Raw genomic sequence first — 25,930 nt, forward strand, 5'->3', positions numbered from 1 at the left:
CAGCTATAAAGCGGCATATAAACTATGCCTTTTCTTTAAAAAAAAAGCATGGGCTAACATGAATGTCACTTAATTATGTATTTTACATCCTTTTGAGGCAAAACCAAGATCCATGCCTGGTGTAAACTGCCAGGCAATAATACGAAGTTGCCTGAAACTGTCGTTCCTCTATCGAGACCTCGAAAAAAACCAGCCTGGGGGAGGTGGGGGTGGGGTGGGAGGACGATTTTGTAATATAGTTGCCGATCTGCCCAGTGATAAGACTGACCCTGCCAGGGATCACTTCACTTACCCCACATCTGTGCGTGTGGGTTTTCGTGTCCCGTCTGGCTTGGGGGCACCGTGCTCGATTATCTTAATGGTTTCACGGGCAAAAGGCGTCCCAGTGCTGGCTGCGGTACGCTCTCGGGACGGGCACGCAGGCTCTGGATGTGTAATGAAGGAGGGGGCTTCCCCGGCACCTCGAGGCACGCAGAGCGGGGCAAATGCCGCCCAAAAGCCGGCAGCGGCCCGGGGTGGCGGGGGAGCACCTGCGGGGCGCCGGGATGGGCGGGGGGGGGCTGAGGGGAACGACTCGCACCTCTCACGGGGGGGAGCAGCCGCGGCGGGGAGAGGGAGGAGGAGAAAAGGAAGCCGAGCAGAGGGGCTGAGGAGAAGCGGGAGGGAAGGGAGCCGGGGTCTGGAGGAGGAGCTGAGCGCAGGGAGGCGGCGGCGGGCAGGGGCTCAGTCGGGCCAGGCGCTGACGGCCGCCGGAGCGCCGGGCGGGAGGGAGGCGGCGGGGGGCAGGTGCGGGAGCCGCCTACAGCCGCAGGGCGGCGGCCGCCCGCGGGGCCGGGGCGGGGGCGGGGGGGCTCGGCTCGGCTCCCCGGCAGCGCGGCGGCGGCCCCCGGGCCCTATGGTGCCGCGGCGGGACCCGGCTCCGGCTCGCCGCCTTCGAACGGGGCCCGCGGAGCGGCGCGGGGCGGCGGTGCCCGCCGGCCCCGGCACTTGGCCGGCATGAGGAACCTGCCGATCCTCCTCCTCTCGCTCTGCTGGAGCCTGGGGCCGGTAAGTCACCCCGCGCTCACCCCCGGCCCCGGCCGCGCCGCCGGGAGAAGGGTAAAACTCGCCCCCTACGGCTCTGCCCGCCGCCCCCGTCCCTGAGGTGCCCGTGCGGACCCCCCCGGGCTGGCGGTTCCCTCACAGCTTTTCCCCCGTTCTCGGGAGCGGGGGGCGCCCAGCCGCGGCTGCAGCAGGTACGGAGACTTCGGCCACTCACTTCGGGAGGCGAGTGACTCTCCGCCGCCCGCGCTCACCGCCTGTCCCCGGGCGGGGATCGCGCAGGCGAGAGGGCGCCTCAGCCGCCGCCGGGACCCCCGGCCCAGCTCCCCTCCGCCGCTCCGCGGCCGCACGGGCCGGCCCGGGGCCGGAGGGCGCAGGCGGCGGGGGGCGCAGGCGGCGGCGGGCGCCGCCGCCCCGCACCCCCGGGCGCTCCTGAGGGGCCGGGACGGCTCCGCCCCGGCGGGGCAGCGCGGGCCGGGCCCCGGCCCCATCCCCATCCCCGGCGGAGCGGAGCGGAGCGGCGCTGCGGGGGCCGGCGCCGGGCCGTTCCTCGCCCAGTCCCTTGGTCCCCGCTGTTTTCCCCGGCAGCCAGCACTAGTTCGCGAAGAGTTTTCACGGAGCGCTGCCCTGGTTCGGTCTAGAGGGTCGCTGGCGATCGTAATGTGGGGGAAAAAACCGGGCGTCATTAATTTCTTTTTAATACATGCATCCGGATAACAACGTACAAAGCGCTCAGAATATTAAAGTCATCCAGTTTGGGGCGTCTGCTTTTAACACCTTTATATTTTCTAAGCGTTTCTTCAGTTGTTTGTAAAAGTCTGTAACGTTCCTGGAAACATGATTTACGAAGAATAAAAAGGTCTGCCCTCTAACTCTTTCTGGGTTTTGTTACTGTGAATTTAAAATAACGGATGATTTCCACCAAAAGTCAGGAAACCATCCTGAAGGTGAATGTAAGCTGCTTGTCACAAGAAATGTTTTTCCAGTCAAACTGCCTTAAAAATTGTTAAGTCGCTAAAACCGCAGAGAGACTCCTCAGCTGGATTCCAGCTGTGTACCTTGAAAATGCACAACACAGCGCACGCGGTTCTGTCTTCAGTGGTTACAAAGGATAACCTCCCCTTGGTAAAGCAGAGGGAAAGATGGATGAGCACCTGCCCAGAAAGGTGGTGAGCGCCCTCAAGATCCGTTTGGGGGATCGTGATGTGTTTCAGGACGTGGTCAGAGCCACATAGCTTTGAACCCTGAATCTGTTTGGCTTGATGAAGTACATCTGAATGAAACAGGTGTATGTATTAGAACAAAGCACATTACACTTTGGCATGTGTCCCAGGTTTGAAAAGTAATGTTGTGTCACCTTTGGGTACTAACAAATTTATGTTTTCAAAGTAATCTTTGCTATTAGATCACTGACACTGGGAAACTTGGAGTTCTTTCGGAAGTATGAGAGAAGTCACTCATTTGGCAGGTTTCTTAATTGCTGTAGCTTCTTTGATTTATCCCTCATTTAGTTAACATTTCTGTTTACTGGAACCTACCTTTCCAAGACCCAGTAATTATAACGCTTTTTGATGAGCAGGAGATCTACTCTCAGGTACTGAATGTTTGCAGTTGGAAAAAAAATAATATTAAAAATCTGTTATGTGAAAGGAAGGTGCAATTAAAAACATGTCTACATGGGACTTTATTTTACATGGGAGCTATCTGGAAAGTAGATAATATATAACAAAAGACAGATATTTTCAGTATAACGGTGAACTTTCTGTTATAACTGCTAGAAATCCTAATTTATGTTAAGGATCTGTACAATTAACTTTAAAAACAAAATCTGCCCTGAAAACATATAATTTCAATAGTCAGTGTAGAGAAAAGATGGGGAAAGGGAAGTAAGGTTCTGATGTTGTAGATGGTGAAATAAGACTTTTGGAAAAGAGACAGATTTTCGTGAGTTTTCGTAACAGCTCCTGCTGTTACACTTATGGCTATTACGCTGTATTTTTAAAAGCTGCGCAAGTGACTTGCCCACAAGGAGACTGCACAATACCAGGTTCTCAGTCCTAACTATGGGTCCTATGTTCTGGGTCCATGATCACAGCTTAATTAAGTAAGTATTGCCATTTAAAAAAAAATATTGTCACATTAATCAGAGATTATTACCAGATTCTGTTATTAAATGTCTCCTAAAAAAAAGTAAGAGAGAGAAACCACCCTTTTCTTGGTAACTACAAGTGTGAGGATGACTGAAGTACTGCATATTCACTTTTTACTTCATCATGATGTTATTTCATTTGAGCTAATCTCACTGTCCCTTCAGCTCCAGTGACATTTCCTACTTTCCTATTTGTGACCTACTACAGTCATTTCTCCCCTGCAGTCTCCTATGGACTCCGCATGTTTCTCTGTTAGGCTCTGTCTGCCTCTCTGAATCCAACTGACTTCAGCACAACTTCCTTGTGTCCTATTTCTCTCCCCAGTACTGCTACATCCATGTCTCTTCTTGTGGACATAAATAATCCTTTCTGAAAACCAAGGAACTGGGGGCAGGGCTAGAAATGAGTAAAGGCAATAGTGCTTTCATTTTTAAAGGAGTGGGGGTTTCTTCCTGTGTAGCACTTGCTTGAATCAAATAATCATGCTCTGGGGCCTTCAGAAGATAAAATATACATGGTGGAAAAGGGAAGAAAAGCAAAATTCACCATGTCAAAGAGAATGCAGTTTGATCGGTTTTCATGTTCAGGGATTCGTATTAAACTTTCAGCTTCCTAACTTACTACAAAAGCAAAAAAAGCAAATGTGTTTACTTTCCTGCTTCAGTTTAACTCACAGTTTTTCTGGAGGTAAAGTCACATGACACAATATTGGTAAATGCACTAGAAAGTTAAATATTTTCTTTTAAATGACAGTTGGCCTTGAAATGCTACAGGAAGGAGCGAATGCTCTGGTAGATTATTTTAACATTTTGTTTTGAAAAGCCAACATGTGAGAAGCTAAAATGGGCAGTGACTGTCTCTGTAAAATGCCTAGCACATACTTGGGCAAAAACAGTGCCAGTTAAAGTTGTGGCTTTCATTATTGGTAGCTGCATCCTTTATAAAGCATTTTAATTCCTCTTTCAAGACCCAGGCCTGTTTGTTAATTTGACACAGGTGAATGGTGTTCATCCAGAATGCAGATTGCGGCTGGAGATTCACAAGGAGGAAGCAAGGTGCATGGAACTTCTAAAGAATGCAAAGCCAGTGGACTACAAAGGTAAGAAAAGATAAGCTGTAAGGTAGAGACAGCTGGAGTATTCAAGATTTTCTCCCTTTACCTTCTTTGCTGTTGCGGTTGCTGTTGCCCTGTTTGTTTGTACAGTGCTTATAATTTTATGTATTTAGAATTTGTGCAGATTTTGCATTAAAGGTACAGCTGCAGCAAGCATGTTGTGAGAGGTGTGCCAGATGCTAGCCACACACTGGGTGGGACACTAGATGGGAGCAAATGCATTCTCATGTTTTAAGCTGTTGCTGCTAGTGTTTTCTGACTGGCAGAGAAGCTGCAGGCTGCTGATGGCAGGACCAGCAGAAAGAACAAGTCTGAGGAAAAGTTGAAAGCCTTGGATCCAAGCATCTCTCTCTAGCTATGGTTGAAAGTAAAGTACTAGTGGCGGGAATGATCTCTGGGTTTCCCAGGCAGAAGATGTTTCAGATAGAAGATCAGATTCACACCCAGAGTAACACAGAGTAATGCAAAGGAAAAACTGGACAGTGTTACATTCAAAAAACAAATTCTCTCTGTTACTTTATTTTCTTTCTACATAGAAAGATAAATATATAGATACTAATATGGGCAATTGTAATTTAATAGACGAAAGAAGGAGAAGGAGATGTAGTTTATTATTTTTTTAATTTTAGATTTTACTAGATTTCCTTGCTATATTTTCATATGAGTAGAACATAAGATTATGAAAAAAAGACATTTTCTTGTAAGTTGGAGCTGCTGATAAAGCTATTTGTTCAGCAAGCAAAATACAAAGGTGACAGGTAAATCCAGACAGCCAAGTAAAAAGCAAATCTGTAACATTAAAGTAGCTAGGGCAGAACTTGGTTAAAAGTTTTTGGCATTTTAGGAAAGTTGGGAGTGTGTGTTTATTAATTTATATATTTTTTAATGACAAAGGTATTAATGTTTTATGATTAGTTACCTTTTCTAAACTGTGTGCCAGAACTTGTGAGCAGAAAGCAGTCTCTACACACATGCTGGTGAAAAGGTAAAAGTGCTTCTTGGAGTGCTTCATTTGCATATGTTTTCTGCCCAGCACTCCTCTGGTAACATGTAAAGTACTGAAATGAAGGACAGGCTTTCAGCACGACTTAGATAAAGGGGAAATAAATTTTAGATACAAAGGTAACCGAACATTTTTCTGTTCAAAATACAATTTTGATTTTTACAAAGTAATGCTACATCTAAAACTAATCATTAAATTTCTGTTGTTAAATGATCTTTAAATGGCTGGAAGTATTTAATTTCAGATTAGTTCTACAAAGCCCTAAGCCTCATCGGTGTCCTGCCTTTTGATATGGTAGTCCAGGTATGTATCATCTCAGAATAACTGGGCTCCTTGCAATACTAAAGCTCTTGTAGTGCAGTTGTTTTCCTTTGGCTGAACTGGGTGATACATAGTGTATTTTGTTTTTCATATTCTGTCTGTTTTGAATGCACTCTGAAGATGATTATGGTACCTCAGGGACCTGCCATCTGCAGTGCCCTTTGAGCATAAACATGAGTCCCAACTCATGATGCTTTCTCCACCTCTCTTCATGATTTAAATGTGTAACTCCCTCAGTGCATACTCTTAATATCAATTTGTATACAATAATATAATTAAAAGGATCATCAGCAATTTGTATTTTACTGTAATTTCTCCTTTTCATTATTCCAGATCAGTAATTAGAAAAATTACAATGACAGTGAGTAATTTACATGGATATCTCTCCAAGCAAAATCTTACTGCAATAATTCATCTACATTTAGATTTTTTTATTTATATGAGTGGTGAAGAGAGATGGCTGTTACATAAATAATACTGGTGTGAAGCCAGATGGAGAAATAATTGCTAGCTCAGCGTAATGAATTAAATCTTGAATTAATAAATTCGCTGTTAGCTATTATATGGCTTTGAAAGTCAAGCTTTCTTCAAGATCCACTTCTGTGATCCAGATGCTGGGCTGCTCCAAGGGTATCCTTGTGATGCACACCAGTTTTATTTTGGGTTCCCTAGGGGAAGAACAAAGTTTTCTGTCAATATTTTCTTCACATCCTCTTTTCACTGGAAGAGGGGTGCCTCCTGAAGGCAAACTGCCGTGCAAGAACTTCATGTCTTGGAAGGAGACAGTATGTCTGATGGTGTTGATTCAGCCCTGCATGTAGTGATAAAACAGCAGTGGAAGGATTTATACATTTAATTGAATGCCTGGCTGAAACTAAGGGAGTATCCATTTTGTAGGGGACTGGAATAAAGCCCCTGTGCTAATGAACTCTTAAAAACTGTATGCTTAATGTTATAGGAAAATTTGTCCTATGCTTCATGTTACAGGTACCTTTACCAAGAACCTGTTTGGAAGAGCCTATGTTAAATACACACATTTGCATTTCCAAAAATACCCATTCTTTATGTGTCCTTATTTTGCTAATAAACTCTCTGTATTTATACAAAGATGGAAGTAGTGTTTTGAGCAGAGACTTGCAGATTGTCACAGTGATACTCTGACTGCTGATAAAGAAGAATTACTAATGAAAATTGGCAAGCTGGAACTAGTCCAAGGCCTAATTCCACACCTAAAATTTGTAATACATTTGAAACATAATTCATTACAATAAATTCACAAATCCTATTTCACTTTTTCCTGAGTGGAAAAGATGGCTATACAGCTCTTGTCATGCTTTTCTAACTTTAGTATGTGCTACCTGCCTAACAAAAGCTGTAATGAAATCTAGTGAAGGTCCTGTCTAGAATTTGGAAATAAAGTTTCACTGAGATTTGCCACTGGAGGCTTGGGCCTCCATTATCAAAATCAGTGGGAATTTTTTCATTAACTTCTTGGGCACCTGAGAAACCTTCACACCTCTATGTAACATGCTGCAGAATTTGGCTGGCATGCACAGCTACTGAATTTTCAAGGATCCAATTTTTATGGGACAGACAGTTTCTCCTTTGACCTAGATGGCAATTATGTATTGATTACCTTATCTAATACTTCTCAGCTCCCAGTTAAGGAGACATAAAGGAAAGATTTAAAGATTATTGTGCTATTTTTTTTTTTTTTACATACTAAAATGATCTTATAGTCATCTTACCTAAGCTGCCTCCTAACATGGGCTGAAGAATTTCACCGAGTAGTTTTTGTAGTGCACCTGAAATCACTGACCATGAAGTCTATGAAGGACTTGCTTACTTCATGGCTTAATAAAGCAATGGTGTGTTTTGCAAGGAAGCACTGTATAAATACAGTGTGAATATCCTTTGAACAATGCTAAGGATATGTGAAAACCACAGGACCCAGTTTGTCTAAATTCTGCTTATTTGCCAACATCAAACTGTTTGACATCCAGACCTCCTGCTTTGCACCCTTTGGGGGATTTTCAGGCATTAGCACATACTCATCCATTAGTGGAGAGCATTACACTCCATTTAGGGAAGAAAGTCACTCTCCAAAGGTCTGTGGCAGTGCCTTCCTCTCTATAGTGCTCTCTAGCAAATCTAGTTGTTTATTTTATGAGACTGCATTAGATTCTGCCTGCATTTGTTTTCTTCTTTTTTCCTATAATTTGACACCTGAGGTATGGATGCACCTTAGCTGGAAGCCTAAGAGAGGATTTTTTGGGGGCACTTATTGTTGGAGGGCAGATAAATTGCACTCTAAGTAGCTCATAATAGCTACAGATTTTGAGGTCCATATGGAAAATGACTAATTTATTTTTTATTTACTACCCATGGCTTGTCTTACAAAAAGTAGAAAGCTCCCAATAAAAGTGATTGAAAATACATAAAAATTGGCTCACTGCAAATTTCTGTCTTTGCTCAGTATTTAGAATTTTTCCTTATAAACAAACTGACATATTTCTGTTCACCTTTAAATGAAAAGTGAAATAAAAAATGTTAAAACTCAGTCAGTAGACTTTATAACAGGGTTCTACAACAAAAAGTTCTAAAAAGATTTCATGATGAAAAAATGAAGTCTAAGGGTTTTTTATTCATTTTGGACTGAGTGGTTGCACAGTTAAATGAGTCTTTTCAGCTCTTGCTTTCCAAAATGTGTTTTTGTGAGACCCATATGCCAGACAACATTTTTTATTTTAGATACAACATCTTAACTTTGAGGAAGGGATGTAGACGGAAAGAGAAATGGCTTTGGAAAGAATTTCATAAACCTCTCAGAGAGGCTTTATAATGCAGCTAGTAATGGGAAATTAAAACAGACAGGACTACCAAAATGATACTCATTCATAAATTTAAAGCAAGGTTAAGGTTAAGCTGTTAAGGTTATTTCTCCAGTAAGAAAGGTGCCTATTTTGCATTCCAAACCCACACATAGACAGACACACACATCTCTCTCTATCGCGCAAAAGGCCTGACTGTGAGTATAACTAAGCCAACCTGATGATCACTCTCTCCTCCCCATCAGTAAACAGGAGACTTACTTACACAAAGCCAGATGAGGCCTTTCTTTTGCTATGTGAAAAGGAATCTGCTCAAGGTTCCCCCTTTCTTAATCCTCCAAATCTTACCAAGGTCTTCCATCAGGTTTTTTTGGGGGGGGAGGGGGGGTTGCAGCTATTTTCTCTGTAAAATGAGTCAGTAGTTCAGACGGCAGTGTTGCTTAGAGTTATCTGAGGTAGCATTAAAAGTAGAATTAAATGAGATGGTTGGATCATGGAACTTCATTTCATGCAGCACCAGTAGCTCTTGAGAGGACAACTTTAGCTTTCTTGAACCTCTGTGCTGCTGCTTTTCTAGCTGTAGTACAGGCATATTGCTACTTTCTGGTTCACACATTTTCTTATGAGGGGAGCTGAAGGGGCTGCTTTGAATGTTTGTTTGTTTTGGCTTCCATTAATTGAAGTGTCACCACATAAAACTGATCATCCTTACAGTGTTGACTGTCTGGGCTTTGTGGAAGCTATACTTAATTATTTGAGGGCAGAAGAGAGGCAGAGCTGGCTCATCTTTTGAGGAGGCTGAGCAATAAGTGAGAAAGAACCTTGAATGGAAGGAGTTGCCTACTGAAAATTAACCAACAGGAAATAAATGGTGAAGACCAAGAAAATGTCCTGGTCAGCCTTAGTCAAAAATCTCACATAATAAAGGTTACTAAGAGTGACAATAACAAACTTTTTTGGAAAGAAGAGAGGCAACATGTGGCCACAGATACATTCTACAATTTTGAAGGTCTGAAATTTCCACCCCCCCAAAACATAAATAGAAATTCAGCAGTAGACATTAATAAATGGCATTTGGAGCCCTGAAAAAGGAAAGTGCACAGCCATAAGTGAATTTATTGTGTTTTTCAGAAGATTCTGAAAGAAATACTGCCCTGCATAGTTTTGCACTTGAGTCCTGATAAAGACAGCTGTGGCCATGGCAGTCTGCTCTTCATGACATCCAAAGTTCAAATACCACAAGAAAGCAATCTGGAATACCAAAACACTAAAAAGGCTCCAGCTAATACAACAAATAGCACATGGGTTAGATATAATCCAAACTAACAGAAGTATATGGTCCCAATACTTTACAGAGACTTTTAATGTGGTGGGGTTTATATGAAGATGGGGAGATTGATATTTATTGGTATTTTTTGAAGAATGTACAGCATGTCTACATTGGGGCAACACAAAGATGAAGGTACCTCTTACAGCTTTGACCATACATCCGTGAATATCTTTGCAGTATAATAGAAAATGGTGTTCTTATGGTAAGATTAGAGTGCTGTCCAGTCATACAAAAACAAATGCTCTTGTGTCCAAAGAACATTTGGAGTAATTGGAAAGCAGGATTTACGTCGTGGAAAATTTGGATGGCAATGTATTCACCCTTCTTTTTCAGAGGGTTTTCTTCCAAGTATTTAGCTGGCAACTTCATATTTCCTTACAGAACCCTAAAAATACGTAAATTACATTAAAATATAAAATTGGCCTATAGATTTTTGATTATCTGATGGGAAACTATTCTTCAGAAGGGAAATAAGGCACTTCTTCTGAAATGTTTCATTTGGAAAAGCCAGTAATCCCCTAGAAAGCTCAGTCAGTATTTTTGACATTCCTGGTAATAGGACTGGCTTTTGAAAACCTATAAACTGCAAACATTTTAGGTGAATATGAGATAAACTCTATTGGTTTCGTCATTCTGTTTCGCTAGTTAAATCTGATGCATACTGTAGATTTCCAAAATTCTGCTTGCTGTGTAGTTTTTGTTGACGGGTAATCAAAAAAGTTTACATACGCATTTCCTCAGTATTTCTGAATAATCAGGGTTTGCATACACTGCACGATTTCACATCAGTGCTTTGGTTCAACAGGGGCATATTGGAGCCGCTTGATGACCATTTTGCAGCCGGTGTTTCCATTTTCACGTGATGGCAGACTGTCAGCTCCCTGGGGAGAGGGTTTGGGGGCCCCTGGGCAGGCAGGGCCTGGCAGGCAGATCCCATCCCACCCCCAGCCAAGGCAGCCGGAGGGCAGCCATGGGCGGCATCAGGAACCTCCCTGGGGACCTGAGCCTGCAGGTGTGGGGTCAGGATCTGGCCTGGTGCAGGGAACCAGGGTCAGACACATCCCCGGGGTGGCCGGGCAGGGCCATGGTGGTGGGTCGGGGCCCGGGCAGAGGTGGGCACGGGCACTGCTGTGACGAAGCTGAAGTCAGGTGCACCCACAGCATCGCTGCAGGCCCAGACCTGAGCTTAGATGGGACCCTGGGCAGGGGCGTGAGGCTCGTCAGGGCCGTTAAGGCCTATTAGTGCACTCAGGGCCCTGACAAAAGTAGACGGCAAATAACTTTAGCAAAGTATCTTGAAGTAACAGCATTTTTGCTACTGTCTTACTCCTGTTACCGCTTTAAGCAGTTCTGCTGTGTGTCTGCTTTGCTTCCCATTTGCTAGCTTGCTATTTCCCTAGCCCCCCCTTTTCCTTTCTTTCTTATTACTTGTGTGAAAATACAGAAAGAATTTCAGTCCGTATATGTTCATAAATGCTCCTGCAGCCTAAATTACATGATGTGGCGTTCAGACCTACAGTCTAGAAAACATTGCCCATAAGAGGTGAGATTGCTTCAGCTTTGTCAAGTTAAGTACAAAAATCAAAATGTTTCCCTGTTCGAAATGTAAACCCGAGACTAGCTGACAACTTTCTGGCTGATTTTCAAGGCACTCTCTCTTTGTTTCATGTATCATGCATGCCTAGACAGTTTAAAAAATGCTAAACCTCTCTTTGAATTGGCAATTTTTAAAATCCAAATGCAAAGTGCCACCTAGTGGTTAATATGTGGATAAAATATGTATATAAATAAAACTTTGCAGTACAAACCCAGTGTGTTACACATTTTTATAGATGAAGAAGCACATGTAGGTAAGCAGACGTGTTGCTCAAAGGCTGGATCTCAGCAATGTGATGAATGTGGTGGCAATACTTAGGTAAGCTGAAAAAAATGAGAGACAAAGTGTAGTTTATAGTTTGTTATGTTTCCTTTCATTATGAAGTATCTGCAAATGCATCATAAGCATTAAAGACCAAACATTCTAATAAAGTGATCTCATTGAAACTAGCTAAGAATAGCATCTGCAATATCACCTGGAGGAACAGGAGGGAAGAGAAGTAAAGGAGTGACACACTTTTGAGCAAGTCATTGAGCAAAGGTTTTCTGGCAAGATTGATTGTTTCCTTGCATATGCTGCAAATGACAGACCAGAGAAATAAGTGATGCAAATGAAGAGGTTGAAAACAGATTGTTATATGTAGGGTGCAGGAGCGTTCTTCTAGGCACCACAGAAATAGGGATGAAGAACCTTTTTTTTTTCTTTTTTTGCCTTTGCTAGCTTTATTAATAGGTAAAGAAGAATGTAAAGAATATAGTAGTAGAGATGCACAGAAAAAGTTGAGGAGTTAGACAGATCAAGAGCTGGACTGGTTTTATATGTGTACATATCAGCGTGAAAGGGCAAAGACATTCCAGGCTTGAGAATTTATTGAAGCAGGATGCAAACATAGAGACTAAATCCATTAATGAACATAAAAGGATAAAAATGTACATTAGAATACTTTTGGGTACTCAGAATATTTTTTAAAATATGATAAATAAAGAATATTGCAGACATGAAGTAAACATTGGAGCAATTTAAATTTTATTTGTGAGATATTTTCTATCGAATTATTGCTAAAATCATTACTAGAACTAAAACTTAAAACCTTATTTAAAGCTAAAAATAAAAATGTTTTTGTCTTACTTGATTAATATCCTTTGGAGACAGTAGGAAACAGGCTTATATATGTGGGAGATGGGTAAAACCTCCAAAGAATAAGAGCGTACATAATGATGTTATGAAATGCAGCAGTGATGGATGACAGTCCAGAAATCCTGACATTGAATGAATTAATGGCTGGGCAAAGGGTAGTAGGGAGTAGGAGGAGAGGAGAATATGAAGCTTGATCAAGTTAGATATTCTCTGTGCAGAAAGAGACACATTTAACAGCATTTATTGCACCTTCATTTTCCAACAGTGTATTTATAGCACTGTAGGCTTCTCTGTAGTCACTGGGGAGAAATAGGCAATTGTTGGGAGCAATTAATTAGGCCTATTTTCATGTGGTTTAGGATGAAGTGAATCATTCTCTGTTATCCTCTGACAATATTGTGTATGTCGTTGTTGTAAAAGGATACTATGGTGGGTAAAGAGCAATATCTACTTGAAGACCTGTGAGACTCACCAACGTCTCCAGCTGTGCCACATCTTGAATTTCCAAGATCAGTGGGAAATTAATTGCTAATTTCAATTGTGCACAATTAAGCTTGTGCTGTACAATAGAGAAAAGTTGTCGGGATGGAAGAGACAAATTGATGCAAGTGTAGGAAGAATGGACTTGTTAATTGTGTCCCACCTCTGCACAAGGGTATGTTTTGCTAAGAGAAGAAAAAGATGTATGACTGCAATATTGTCAAAAACCTGTAGTAATAAGAGGAGGAGGAAATGAGGAAGGGTGTGATTTGAAAGCCTGGAAAAGTGCGTATTGTTTAACAGTTGTAGCAGCCTCTAGCAGTGCACTAGTAACACCATCATTTCAGCATTCAGGCCTAGACCAATTTTCAGAAGTACACTGTAGTCATTCAGTGACTATAAATGCCTCCAGGACATTTCAGCAGTTTTCTCAGATTTCCTGTACCATAATAAATAAGTCTGTAAATATACATAAATTGAGGCTTAATGTTCTTGGAATTCTGATGACAGCCACTCAACTTTCACTTTCATGATTGTTGATGCATTTGAATGCAGTCTAGATGTAGGAAATACATCTTTTGTGTTATTTCATCTATTTGATTTAAGGAGTCTGGAAAAGTATCATTCTTTTTGTGCTGTAGATGCCTGTAAAGTCCTAAAATACTGAGGAAAAATGGAGTTAAGAAACACATTCCCCAGAAAACATTAGTGACTTGTAACATTTTGAATGTCAAAAACTTGTATACTGATTTCCCTCCTGCAAGCTAGCTTCGAGATCTGATACAAATTGTGTTGAATAATTTTGGTGGGAATAGGACTTAGGCCGCAGTTCTTCGGTCTAATATTTCATGTAATTGAAGCTCGAATAAGAGTTTTGTGGGTTTTTGTGGAAAACTTACTAATGGAGCTCTGAAGTCTACATTGTTCAGCTGCCTTTTTAGCAAAACCTTAGCCCAGTCCATATAACAGTGTAGCAAAAATTTATAAAGGCCTCTGAACTGTGCAGATTACTGTAGCAAATCCACCATCTTACAGAGAGTATGTTGAACAAAAGGGAAAATTTGTGAAAGTCATCAGTTTTTATGAGCGTGCATGAACACTTTAATGACTCATCTCAGCTGTCACTTGTTAGTGGAAATGGGGATGAACTGAAAAGGTCTGAAGTCACACAAGATGCTGATTATTCTTGTGTACTCCAGGGCTTGTTTATGCTGGCTCAGGCAGTACATCCATCAAAGCCAAAAGAGTTTCATTTTGTCACTATAGTTCTGAGTGCTGGCAGATGAAGAAAATAGTTTCTTTGTCTTTCTGATTATTTGTATGTCACATTGTTGATGTTGTTTCTGGCTTAAAATCAATTGGGAAGGAAGCATGACCTGAATTGACTGAGGTAAATATTCTTTTACTTTTCATAAGCCCTGGTGTTACCTCATAGAGAGTTGGACTTGATTTTGATCCAGTACTGCAACTCAGGAAGCACCTAGGCATGTTTAAGTTCCATTGACTTCAAAGGGTATGAAGAAGACTTGCTCAGATGTAAACCTCTTAAATTATATACAGATGACCAAGTCAACATCATCTCAGAGATATCTTTACTAATGCTGAAAGAAAAGCCACAAGTGCTAGAAGGCAGTACAAGGTAGACAGGTAAAACGGAGCATACAGAAAACTCATTAATTAATTCATAAAGAAATGTATGAACCAGCTGTAGGGGCAGATACACTAGAAAGGACAAACTGCATGATCATCAGGGAAAACAGGAGTGTTTATGGAGTTCAGACTATTACTGACTCCAAGTCAGTTGCTAAAAACACTCATTCAAGAGGTAAGGACCAGAAACCTGAAAAGACTGAATTACCAATGGGAACAATAACTTCTCAGCCAACTGTGGAATACAGCTAAAAAGAATGTCACTCTCACAGTTCCTAGTCCTAAGTACGTCTCCCTTACTCCAAGGTAAAGCTAAAAGAAGGAGTCAGATATATTGGCTAGGAGTCAGAGTTACTAAAGGAACCAAAACAATTAGTCCTCTTCAGGTAACTGGAGAACTTGACAAACTGAGGTTAGTCACATAGTATTAAGCAAATAAGGATAGGATTGACTGGAGTAAATACAGATACCTAGAGTCTAGATTCTGCAGCTTGATTAACAGCTTCAGGCTCTCTTGGGAAGAAATAAGCATTTTATAGGATGAAATTCTTCTGACCCATTTTAGGAGTTTGCTTTAGAAAGATACTAATTTAAACATGAGTCAACAGTGCACCCTTATGGAGGTGAGGTTTAACCCTATACTGTGCTACATTAGCAAACTGGTAGATCAAGAGAAGCAATTATCTGTCTCTGTTTGGCACTTGTAAGGCTGCATCTCAGCAGAGTACTGTGTCCGGTTTTGGGCTCCTGCGTACAGGAAAGCCATTAATTGGCTCAGCAGAGGGCATGGAGATGGCTCTGGAATATGCAGCATATAGTGACTTACTGAAAGCTGGGTTTGTTCAGCTTGGAGAAGAGTGATCTGATTGCTGTCTTCATCTACCTAATGGGCTTACAGAGAAGATGGAGCCAGGCTCTTCTCAGATGTGAACAGAAGAAAAACCCCAAGAAACACAACAAGAAGCAATCAAAGCAACCTGCAGCAAGGGAGATCCTAATTAGATGCATAGAAAAATTCTTTGTGGAGGAAGTTGTGTGTGTGTAGGTTGCCCAGAGAGATTGTGATATCTCCATCTTTGGAGGTTTTTGATGCTTGACTGGAAAAGGCATTGAACTGTGTATGGGGGGGGGGGTGTGAGAGGTAATGAACATTTAATACATTTTTTGCATACCTCTTTGGAGATTGATACAACATACAAGGCAGTGGAGGATAAGGCATTACATGTCATGTACCCACACAGATAAACTTTGTGAAGTGTTCCCATTACTAATCCCGTATTTTTGGCATCATCTTTCTGGATATAGAACAGATGCTGCATTTAGAGCTGTATAATCCTAAGAGGAGTGAAGAAAGACCCAGTCCCCGTGAACAAGTGACTCCTCTGGAGAACAGCATTTCCTTGTGAAACTGTGTAACGGGGACTCTACAGAATTGGTGACCAAATGCAGAATTTACCCCATAATCCTCCTCTCATCTTTTTTCATCTCCAAACCCTATTCTTAGTACAGCACAGAGGCTCCCTCCCAACTGTCACACAGATGTCTTCCAAAGGAAAGCAAGACCCATGGGAAAGCTATGCCACTGGCTCTGCTTCATGCTGCAGCTAGAACATAACCCCAGGGGCAATCCAACTGCCGGTCCTGTAACACATTCTTGGGTTCCCTAGTTTACATGTACTTTGAAAGTAACTTAAACTTTGAAAGTAGGATGCTAGACACTAAGTCAACCCAAGCTGTCCAAGTTTAATTGCACTAAGATGGTTTAATACAAATATAGAACTTCTAAATGCTCCTTTTGCAGCTTCCTTTAACTCAGGTGGCTTGATTTTGGGTATGACCTCACTAACATGGAGTAAATGAATAGTGAATTGCTAATACTATAAATATTCTGAAGAATAGTATTAGACATGGATGTGAGCAGTTCCTAGTCCAAGTTTCATGTTCTCTACTGAAAGGAATAAACTGTCCCTTATACTTTCTAATAATCTTATGGAGATAATACTGGTAGGATAAAAGTTTTTTTTCTCTCTAGCATTAATTACAAATTTAAATTGTCAAGTGTGAATTGCCTTATTTGAAGACATAAATGCCCAGAATTTTGGATGTTGGTTTTTTTTTTGAGATAACTTGGACTGAGTTAATGTGAGTAACATTTCCTTAATTCTTTGTCCTCTTAATTCTTCATAAGGCTTATATTCAGAAACCTTCAGAACTCTTCACTTAGCTTAGAAGGCATGCATCATAAGTAGACACCTTGAAACAAATAGAGCACAGTTCATCCAAGTGGCTGTAGCAGGCTATAGGAAGATATATGCGCATTCACAAGATACTGCTTTTGAGCCACATTTATATAGACATCAGCATGGGCAAAGCCGTAACAAGTAGTTACTATCTACTAGTAACAAGTTGTTACTAGTACTACTATAAAACATGCCTATAAAATTTTATGACCCCCCCCCCTTCCTGAAATCAATATACATTGAAGCATTCTTTGTTCAAATCTCTGTTATTTAATTTAGGAGAGATGATTTTGTAAGTCCATCCCCTTTGTTCCAAAAATTCTCCAGTCATGCTGTGCTCCTATCGTATTTGTGATGCCAAGTCCAATGAACTAGTTAAATATTTCTTTGTGATGTTCAATCTGCCTATTACTGCAGATAAAAAAGTTCATTTTGACTGTGATTAAGAGATTCTCAAAATTTTGGAATTTTTAATAATCCATATTAATACTCAGAAGTTATTTCTTAGCATTTCTTATTTTTCTTAGCATGATCCCATCAAAATGATATAGTTTTAATGAGACATTTTGCAAACAATGTTTTAACTGACCTAAAAATAAGCTGGTTAATCAGCAGACTCTTGTGAATCCCTTAACATTTTCATAGGAAATACCATCTTTGCAACTTTCGTGAAAGAGTCTGATCTTTCTTGAACTATTTATACAAAGCTTCCAGCAAGTCTCTATGAGGTAAATACAGTAAGATGATTTGGACCAGACTGAGCTTTCAAGTCTGTTACTGCTGGTTTTGTTTCAGGATGTGTTGGAGTTTGGGATAACATCACCTGTTGGCGTCCTGCAAAGATTGGAGAGACTGTCACTGTCCCTTGTCCAAAAGTATTTAGCCTTTTTTCTGGCAAACCAGGTATTTCATTTTAAGGTGTATTTTTGCTGTCTTCTCTTTGGTATTTTATAACATAAAGTGCTAAAAATGGTTTATTTCCATTTTAAGGTTTTTATTTTCTTTTTAAAGAGTTAAAATAATAGATTCTTAACAGAGTTGTTCATGGTACCTCATGAAAAGACCAAATAATTGTTTTTGTGGTCCATATGGTGTTCTTTGAGTCAGATGCTAAAGATATATTCTGATATAGTGTCACTCGTCAAGGCTGAAGACATTACTTGCTCTTTTTGACCTATCTGTGTTAATTATTAAGGCAGCTGATCCTGACTGACATCTTTAACAGTTGTCAGCAGGTCACATGCAGATTGTTCCTTCTGTGCTTAGGAGGGGAGCTCTGCCTTGCCTTCATGAAAATAATGACCCAACATTAACACTTAATACCTAAAAATTATCACTATTGCAATTTAAGGTAGTTATTATGAAACCTTTTATTCTGCTTTTTTAATGGAACTTGAAAAGAGCTCATCAGTGTCTCAGACTGCTGAAACATTTAACTGTTTTAAGTCTACTGTCTTCTGCACCATCTTGTCAATACATCATACTGTGGTTTAATTTTGCACTTTGGCTTCTTACTGAGGGTTTTAAAAATAGATGCACACATAGCATTTCACATACGTATCTCAAAATGCAGCAGGAAAAATCTTATCCCCATTGCTCATGTGAGAAATGTTTGTCATGAAGAGCTGGTGGAAGATGCAAAACACAGTAATTTAATTCTGCTTTTGAGGTCTCTGTGGAGAGCTTTTTAACAATATCACTTTTAACATAGAGGCTAGCTTGGGGTATCACTAAAATACCTTTATTATCAAAACTGTTGATTAAGTCTTGTTCCGGTAAAATAATCTACAGATGAGCAAAGGTTTTCATTCCTGGAGCTGGTGAATCTTGATTAGTTTATCATGGATAGTCTAAACAGTTTATAAAGGGGAAGGTATGTGTAATGTTCACTAAATCTTGTGAAATCTATAAAAGTATTCAAATGACTCAAACGAAAATATTAAGGTGGTGTCATGAGACAAGGCAAACGAATAAGTATCAAAAATTCAAAATCTGAATTAAATCACACTGCTTCTATTTGCCAAAAGCTAGAGCATGCATGCTCTCTCTGGAGTTTGGGTGCTTGATATTTAACAACTGTCAGTATCTTATATTACAATAACATTTTAATTTTCCTACAAACCAACTGCAATAAATATGTAAGTCTGAAAACTTCATAATGCATTACAAGTCTATCTCACTTGGGCATGACGTCATCAAGACTGAAAGATCAGTTCCTTTTTATAGTTTGCTATATTTTTCACGTATACAGCTTTTTTCATAGCTACCCATTTACTTCTTGCTTGTGGAACTAACAGGGTGGTTGTTTAGAGGTACCTGTTCAGTTAAGAGGATTTTTAAAATCTTGTCTTTCTATAATTTGCAGACAACTTGCACGGTTGATTCAATTAAGATCTAACTATCTCAGCCAGCACCTTTATAATTTGATTATGCTCAGCAATATATAGTTTATTTAATTCATACACAGCACATTTCAAATTTACTTGATTCTTATGGCAGGAAATTATAAAAAAGTCTTTTAACAAGAAATCTAACTCTTTTTATTTAACCACATTTGTGAGATGTATGTTGTAGTTTTCTCAGGGTTTAAGAGGAATTATAATTCTACTACAGGATGATCTAGACTACCTTATTTTTCATGGAAGTATTCCAAATCACAAGTACGCTTTTAAATACCATTTATTCTTTAAAGGATTTCTTAATTTAAATTGTGAATTTTAAAAAGTAGTCTTCTCATCTTTACAACTTTTGGAGGACTGGCTCCTAATTTCTTCTGTGATGGTCAAGGTTATAGTTTAAGCATACCACATAATTAATTCTCTATTGAGTGTTAGTAACTTTATATTAAGTGACTTTTTACTGTAAAAGCAATCATATTATCCTATAATGTTTTTTCTGTATTGTACATGATGATGTAAGTATATGAGTATCAGAAAGTTACTCTGTTAATTTTTTATTCAAATGTATGTGTCAAGTTACAGGTTTTAAATGAGGTTGCCATCTGAAATATTTAATTGCATGGAATGACAGTGTAGAAATAAAAAATGTCTTCCATAGAACTTTGCCTAACTGTCTTTAAGTTAGAAGGCCTTACAGTATTTATAGTAGAAAATACTTCAGCATCCTGAGTACATGGAGTCTTTTTATTGCAAAATTGGCTTTGACATAATTTGTGGTTCTGTTAATACATTCCTCTGCTCTGCCTAGTCAGAGAATCTTGATGTAGTTTTAAAGTGAAGACTCTTCAGAGTGTATAAATAGGTTACGTTTTCTTTAAAATATGCCATATCTATGCCAAATGGCAGAAGTGGTCCTCTTGTTTGAGGAGACACTGTGGTTTGAGGTCAAGGCCTTGTTATAAGCTAGAAAGATTTGGTTGTTGGTTGGTCAACCATTTGTAGGATATTTACAACTTTCCTCTGAAGACTTTATACAAAGAAGAAATTCCAGTAACCAATCAGCAAGATAAAAATCACAAAAGCTTTAGTTTGGAGTGTATGTAAACATGTTTGGTTATTCTTGGCCAAAGTTGATCTGTGACACATAAATTTGTTCTTCTGTGGTGAAAAACAGGCATCTTTAAGCCAGTTAAAGAATACTACAAACCAAAGCAGTATGCTATTATAGATTTCAAGTATCGTGGATATAAAAAGTGCTGTAAGAAGGGTGAGAGGAAGTTGCTTATGATTTAACATTGTAAGAGTAAGTTGTAATAATTTTAATGACTATTCCTTATTCTGACATCAGACTCTTCAGTTTTCTCCTATTGAAGCTGTTCCATACTGTATGAACATTAGTTCATATTAATTAGATTAAAGAGTAGAATCATGAGTTGCCTGCATCTCATCTGCATGACTTCATCTGGGAAAAGAGTGAACAACTACTCTCAGTTCCAACCAAAAAATCCTTTCTGAAATGAATAGATGTTCAAAATTCCTTTCCAACCGTACTTGCATATCTCCTGTACATTCCTTGGACTACATTTTTTCAGTGATTCGTTCAAAGAGTGAGATTCAGCATGCATATTTATTTCCTCATTCTTCAAACTATCACATAATTTGGCCTTTCAAGTGCATTACCAACTCTACCAACATTTGCTGTAGCAGTAATTCATCACCATAATATCTAAGAGCTTTTATAACTCTTCAGTAGATCATTTGGTATTGCCTTCTCAGAAAAGCTTAAATAGGAGGTTAGAACAACTCTCACTTAAATTACATTTCTACCAAATTACTTTACCTACAAATTATCCCCTTTCTAGAGGGAGCTGAAAGAGTGCCCCCAAAATACTTTAGATAAAAGAGCAAAATATTTCAGGCTTTTGCAGATGTAACAGAAATAGCTGTTATACCAAAGCAGAAGCCTGCCATCACCTCTTGGAATTACTTTTGTTTTTCTCTAGTGCAAAGGCAACTCAGAGCAAGAGTAAAAGCCGAAGTAATATGATTGAAGAGCACATGAAAGAAAATGGCTGGGTTGCTTTAACAGGACTGCTAGGAAATACAGGATATTAACAGAGAATGACAAAGTTATGTTGTCTAAAGATTCATTGATGAGGAGACTTTTGAATCTTTCTAATTTAAACTCTCAAATTTTGCTTTACAGGAAATATTAGCAAAAATTGTACAAGTAATGGATGGTCAGATATTTTTCCTGACGTCTTAAGTACTTGTGGATATAATGACTATGAAGATGATAATAAGGTAGGAAAAATACTTTTTCTGAATAGAAATAATACTGCATAGAAAATACTTTTTCGATGCTGGTGTTCAGTACAGTCATCAGACATATTCTGCCTCTAAATAGTTCCCATTTTACTCTATCATAATTAATGAAAATCTGTAGTAATTTTTGGTAGCATTGATTGCCATATGCTTGGATTGCAAATGTCATATAAGATAAAATCATAAATGTTTGAAACTCAAGGCTATGAGCAGTTGGCAATTGTAGTAATGCATCTGTATTTCTAATATTGCAGTGTTACTTGGTTTGTGCACAGTATATTTTACATTGTATTATTTCTAGAAGTTTTTGTTATAACAAATCCTAATACTGTAATAATCTGTTAATAATATATGCACCACTTGGTTGCTGGTATGTGTTTAAGTAAAATAGAATGAATTTAGGTCATTGGAATTATTGCAGATTTATATTGGACTTTAAATTGCGTTAGCAATTAGAAGTGGTTTGAAAAGCTATCAAGATATCTTAAATACACTATAAATGGAAAAATTAATTTGTTCACTTTGCAGATACTCTTTCTTGTTCTTTTTGTTGAGAGAAGTACTTTTTCTATCACGTTTTACCTATTCTCTGTCTGTTTTCCTGCTGAGGCTAACAGAGCAAGATTTTGTTTACAAGCATGAGCTGATAGTGTCAGTGAAACTCTTGTTATCATGAACAGATTAAGTCCTCTCATGAATAAAGATACTTGGCTGGTTGTTTTTTTCTGGATTTTAGTATGTGTGGAATAGCTCTAGCAGACCTGTTCTGTCTGGTTTGCAGAGATGTGCTGGCATTCTAGCTAAGACATGCAGTTCTTGCGATCTCTTTCTGTATTTAAAAGCCCAGCCATTACTGTAGTTGAAAATAGATAATAAAGAAAATGGATAGAATATGTTGTTTTCCCAACTTTTCTGAAGACATGTTCTAAAACATCGGTATCATCTGACAGCTTGGGAATGCGCACACATTACTGCTGCAACAGCCATTTTAAGACACTGTCATTCAACCCAGATATTGTCATGTGGAGTGAAAATGAGTCAAGACTTAAAAATTCAAATTAACAAAAGATTACATTTCAAGTAGTGAGAAATACTTAATTAGCAGATGAACTAATATATAATAGAAAACCAGTTCTTATTTGACATACTTATTAGTAATTTGAAGGAGGAGAATGAATTGCAAGTTGATTGTACTTGCAGGAATGAACAAAGAGAAACTGGAAATAGGAAGTAGTAGCAACATTTACGAAAGCCTGGAAAAGAACAAATAATAAACTGGTGAGGATAAAAATCAGAATAGAGCTGTGGAAAGCACATACTGAAAAAATTATTAACAAAAGTACATTAGATAGAATATCATAGATATCTAACATAGTATATGGCATAAATGCATAGCATGTTGCAAGGAGGGAAAGAGGAAATTCAAGGATTGATTGCATTTCAAGCAGCATGGCCTGAGGGCCCTGTCCTTTTTTCTCAAGTACCGGTGTCATTGCTCAGGGAATATTCTTTGCCTGAAGATCATAAACTGATTATTTCAATGGGACAAGACAGTAATTCTTTACTAACCTTAAAGCTGGCAAGTCAAAAAATGGATACAATAGTGCTGGCTTGTCAGAAGATAAGCTGTTCCTATGCAAATATAAAATTTTTTGTAGTTAAAGAAGGGACAAAAATTATCAGAATAAAATCTGAAAAGGGAAACAGGAAAGCATATGTTTAAATCCATCTCTTCATGGGAGACAGTGTAAAAAATGTAATTATCGTGCAGTTGTGAGATTTCAGGAGGCATTTGAGGTTCCGCATCAGCCAAGTGTTACACAGAAGATGTTTTTTTTGAATTTGGATCTTAGTGCTCAATGATAGCACCTCAAAACGAAAAATCTTAACATAAATCAGTATAGTTCATTTTTATTTGACCTAGAATTTCAACAAAAAGAGCTAAAAATGAAATCCTAAGTAATTGGATACAAAATATTTTGAACACAAAAATGTCATGCAACAATATGCTTTGCAGATGATGTATGAGGTTGCCCTCAAAGTTACAGTACCTAAGGAGATCATACTTTTGGAAAGGTGGCAAAATACTTTTCTTATGGTACATCTTAAGTTTTCATCTCTATGCTTTCTCTGAAGACAATGTTAAAGGATTAGGTAGAAACTGTCTTTGGTGTCGGTTTGGTGCCTGCATCTTCACTGCTGAATGAGTTTCCATTATAGATCCAGTTAAGTATTTATTCCTGTTGTTTTGCTGTCTTTTAGAATATGAACTTGTATCTTTACTTTAAAGGGGACTTATTTCTATACACATTTTATATTTATTTAGAGAGATACATATGCATACACACAGACATATATATCTCTCCAGCTAGGCATCTGTTTGGGGCAGTTTTGAACATTCTAGAGAAGGTTTAAATGATAGAGATTGGCAAGCAAATACTGAACAGGCACTTTATTAGTAGGTACCAAATTTTTATGCTAAAAATGCACCGAAATGAGAAAACTCATTTAAAAATACCACAAGCATGTCATCTGTTATTTCTCTGCTGAAAGAACTTGTCTGTTTCCACAGTTTTGGTGGAAACTGTGGAATTTTGGTGGGGTTTGATTTTACTCAGAGTTAAAATGTTCAATTTTTATTCCATGTCAAATGGTATATTAGCAGGTTCTATAAAAAGAAATTATTTGCTTAACATTTTGAAATTAACTGTAAGCTCCTGATACAGCACCCTCAAATTGAATGTTTTATTTCACTTAGATTTTCTGTTAGTATTCTTTAGTGCTCCTGCCTGTATTTATAGGGGATGAATTTGACAAGTATGACAGTCTCTGAACAGACTTATCTGTATGTTGTTATCACATCAAATTGTAGATCTAAACCTTTATTATATAATTCCAGTCTCTTTCCTATAAGTAAACTAGTTACTGCTAACCTTCAAGATCAAGGTTTAGGTTCATCTCAGTCATTCATGTAAGCATCTCTTTTTTTTTTTCTTTTATATTTCTGTTGAGCTCATGGCAGCACAATGGCAAAATGAATAGCTTGGTTTGACCATGCTAGAAACACACATCAAGGTGTGTTAACCCAAACCAAGCCTCACTGCAACCTTTCCTTGACATATTTTGACATCTTCTATCTAGGCTGAACAAACTAGAGACATGTCCTACCTGTCCTCAGAGGGTATTAAGCTCTCTGTCACCATTATTAATATGCGGCAAGATAGATGTCTGGTGAATGTAAAGGACTGAAATGTGTCCACTTTATTTAAAATAATGACTGGGTCAGTTAATACAGCTTTGTCTAATCTTAGTGTGAATTGGCTTGAGGTTTATTAGACCACACAAAACCCCCAATATATACAAGTTACAGGCTATGTGATTTGAATGCATAGGGTCATACAAAGACGAATTAATCGAGAGGAAGATACTCAGAGCTATTAAATGTGGTGATACTGTTGCAGCTTGTGCATATGTAGAAGCATCACCTATGGAAGAAATATTCCCCTATTTGGCCAGTTTCCTGAAGCATTCACGCTTAGGCTGCTGTCAGAGATAACATGCTGGGTGTGCTGCCCACTACACAATGCAGATACGCTACCCAAGACAAACACTGTCTTGAATGTCTGTAGCTACCTTTAGAAAACAGATGCATTACTGCTGTCTGTGAAGTGGATCATTGCACTGGACTAATGGATTGCTTGTATTGAGTCTAAATTGAATCCTTCCCTCTCAACAAAATGTAATGCAGGGCAGCCATCTACCAATGCTTTTTCTGTGTGCCTCTAAGTCATGCTATATTTATTCACATCGCATTCTGCATTTGTCATTACTCTTTTCATGAGATGTGATTAAGAGACCAGTATTCCGTAAAATAAATACAAAATCTTCTTCCATTGACTTCAAGTGAGAAGGACTAGGCCTGAATATAAGCCTATATTGTCTCTCGCAGAGCACAGTGGGAATTTTATTTATTAATTGCAGACTGTCCAAAGACACTGCAAAACATCAGTACGCAGTGAGAAAGTTCACATTCATGGATACACATAGGCTGGTACACATTTACACAGGAAAATATGGAGGTTTGTGCACTTATAAAGTTGTCATGTCTCCCAGTATGGTTAGGGAACTTTCACTAAGAAGGTACTCTTACTGACAAAATTAGTGATGCTACTATTATTAAGGATACTTAAGGCAATGCTGGTCTCATCTGTTTTGGGTGATGTTTAGGTTTATGGTGAATTGAAGGAGAAACATGTCAGAAAAGGGGTATCATTAATTACTTGTATAAAGATTATTAAATACCGTGAGGAAT

General features: G+C 39.1%; 1 protein-coding gene across 1 annotated transcript in view; it reads left to right on the forward strand.

Annotated features, from left to right (window-relative positions):
* The first annotated feature begins 322 nt into the window (after window positions 1–322).
* VIPR2 (vasoactive intestinal peptide receptor 2) overlaps window positions 323–25,930 on the forward strand; it is a 65,159-nt gene continuing 39,551 nt past the window's right edge. The window contains exons 1-4 of the mRNA XM_069778174.1: window positions 323–1,047; window positions 4,188–4,290; window positions 17,690–17,797; window positions 21,500–21,597. Coding sequence (XP_069634275.1) covers window positions 997–1,047; window positions 4,188–4,290; window positions 17,690–17,797; window positions 21,500–21,597 — 360 coding nt within the window. The 5' untranslated portion in view covers window positions 323–996. The remainder of the gene's footprint in view (window positions 1,048–4,187; window positions 4,291–17,689; window positions 17,798–21,499; window positions 21,598–25,930) is intronic.

This window comes from Haliaeetus albicilla, chromosome 2 (genome assembly GCF_947461875.1).
Source record: "Haliaeetus albicilla chromosome 2, bHalAlb1.1, whole genome shotgun sequence".
NCBI lineage: Eukaryota > Metazoa > Chordata > Aves > Accipitriformes > Accipitridae > Haliaeetus > Haliaeetus albicilla.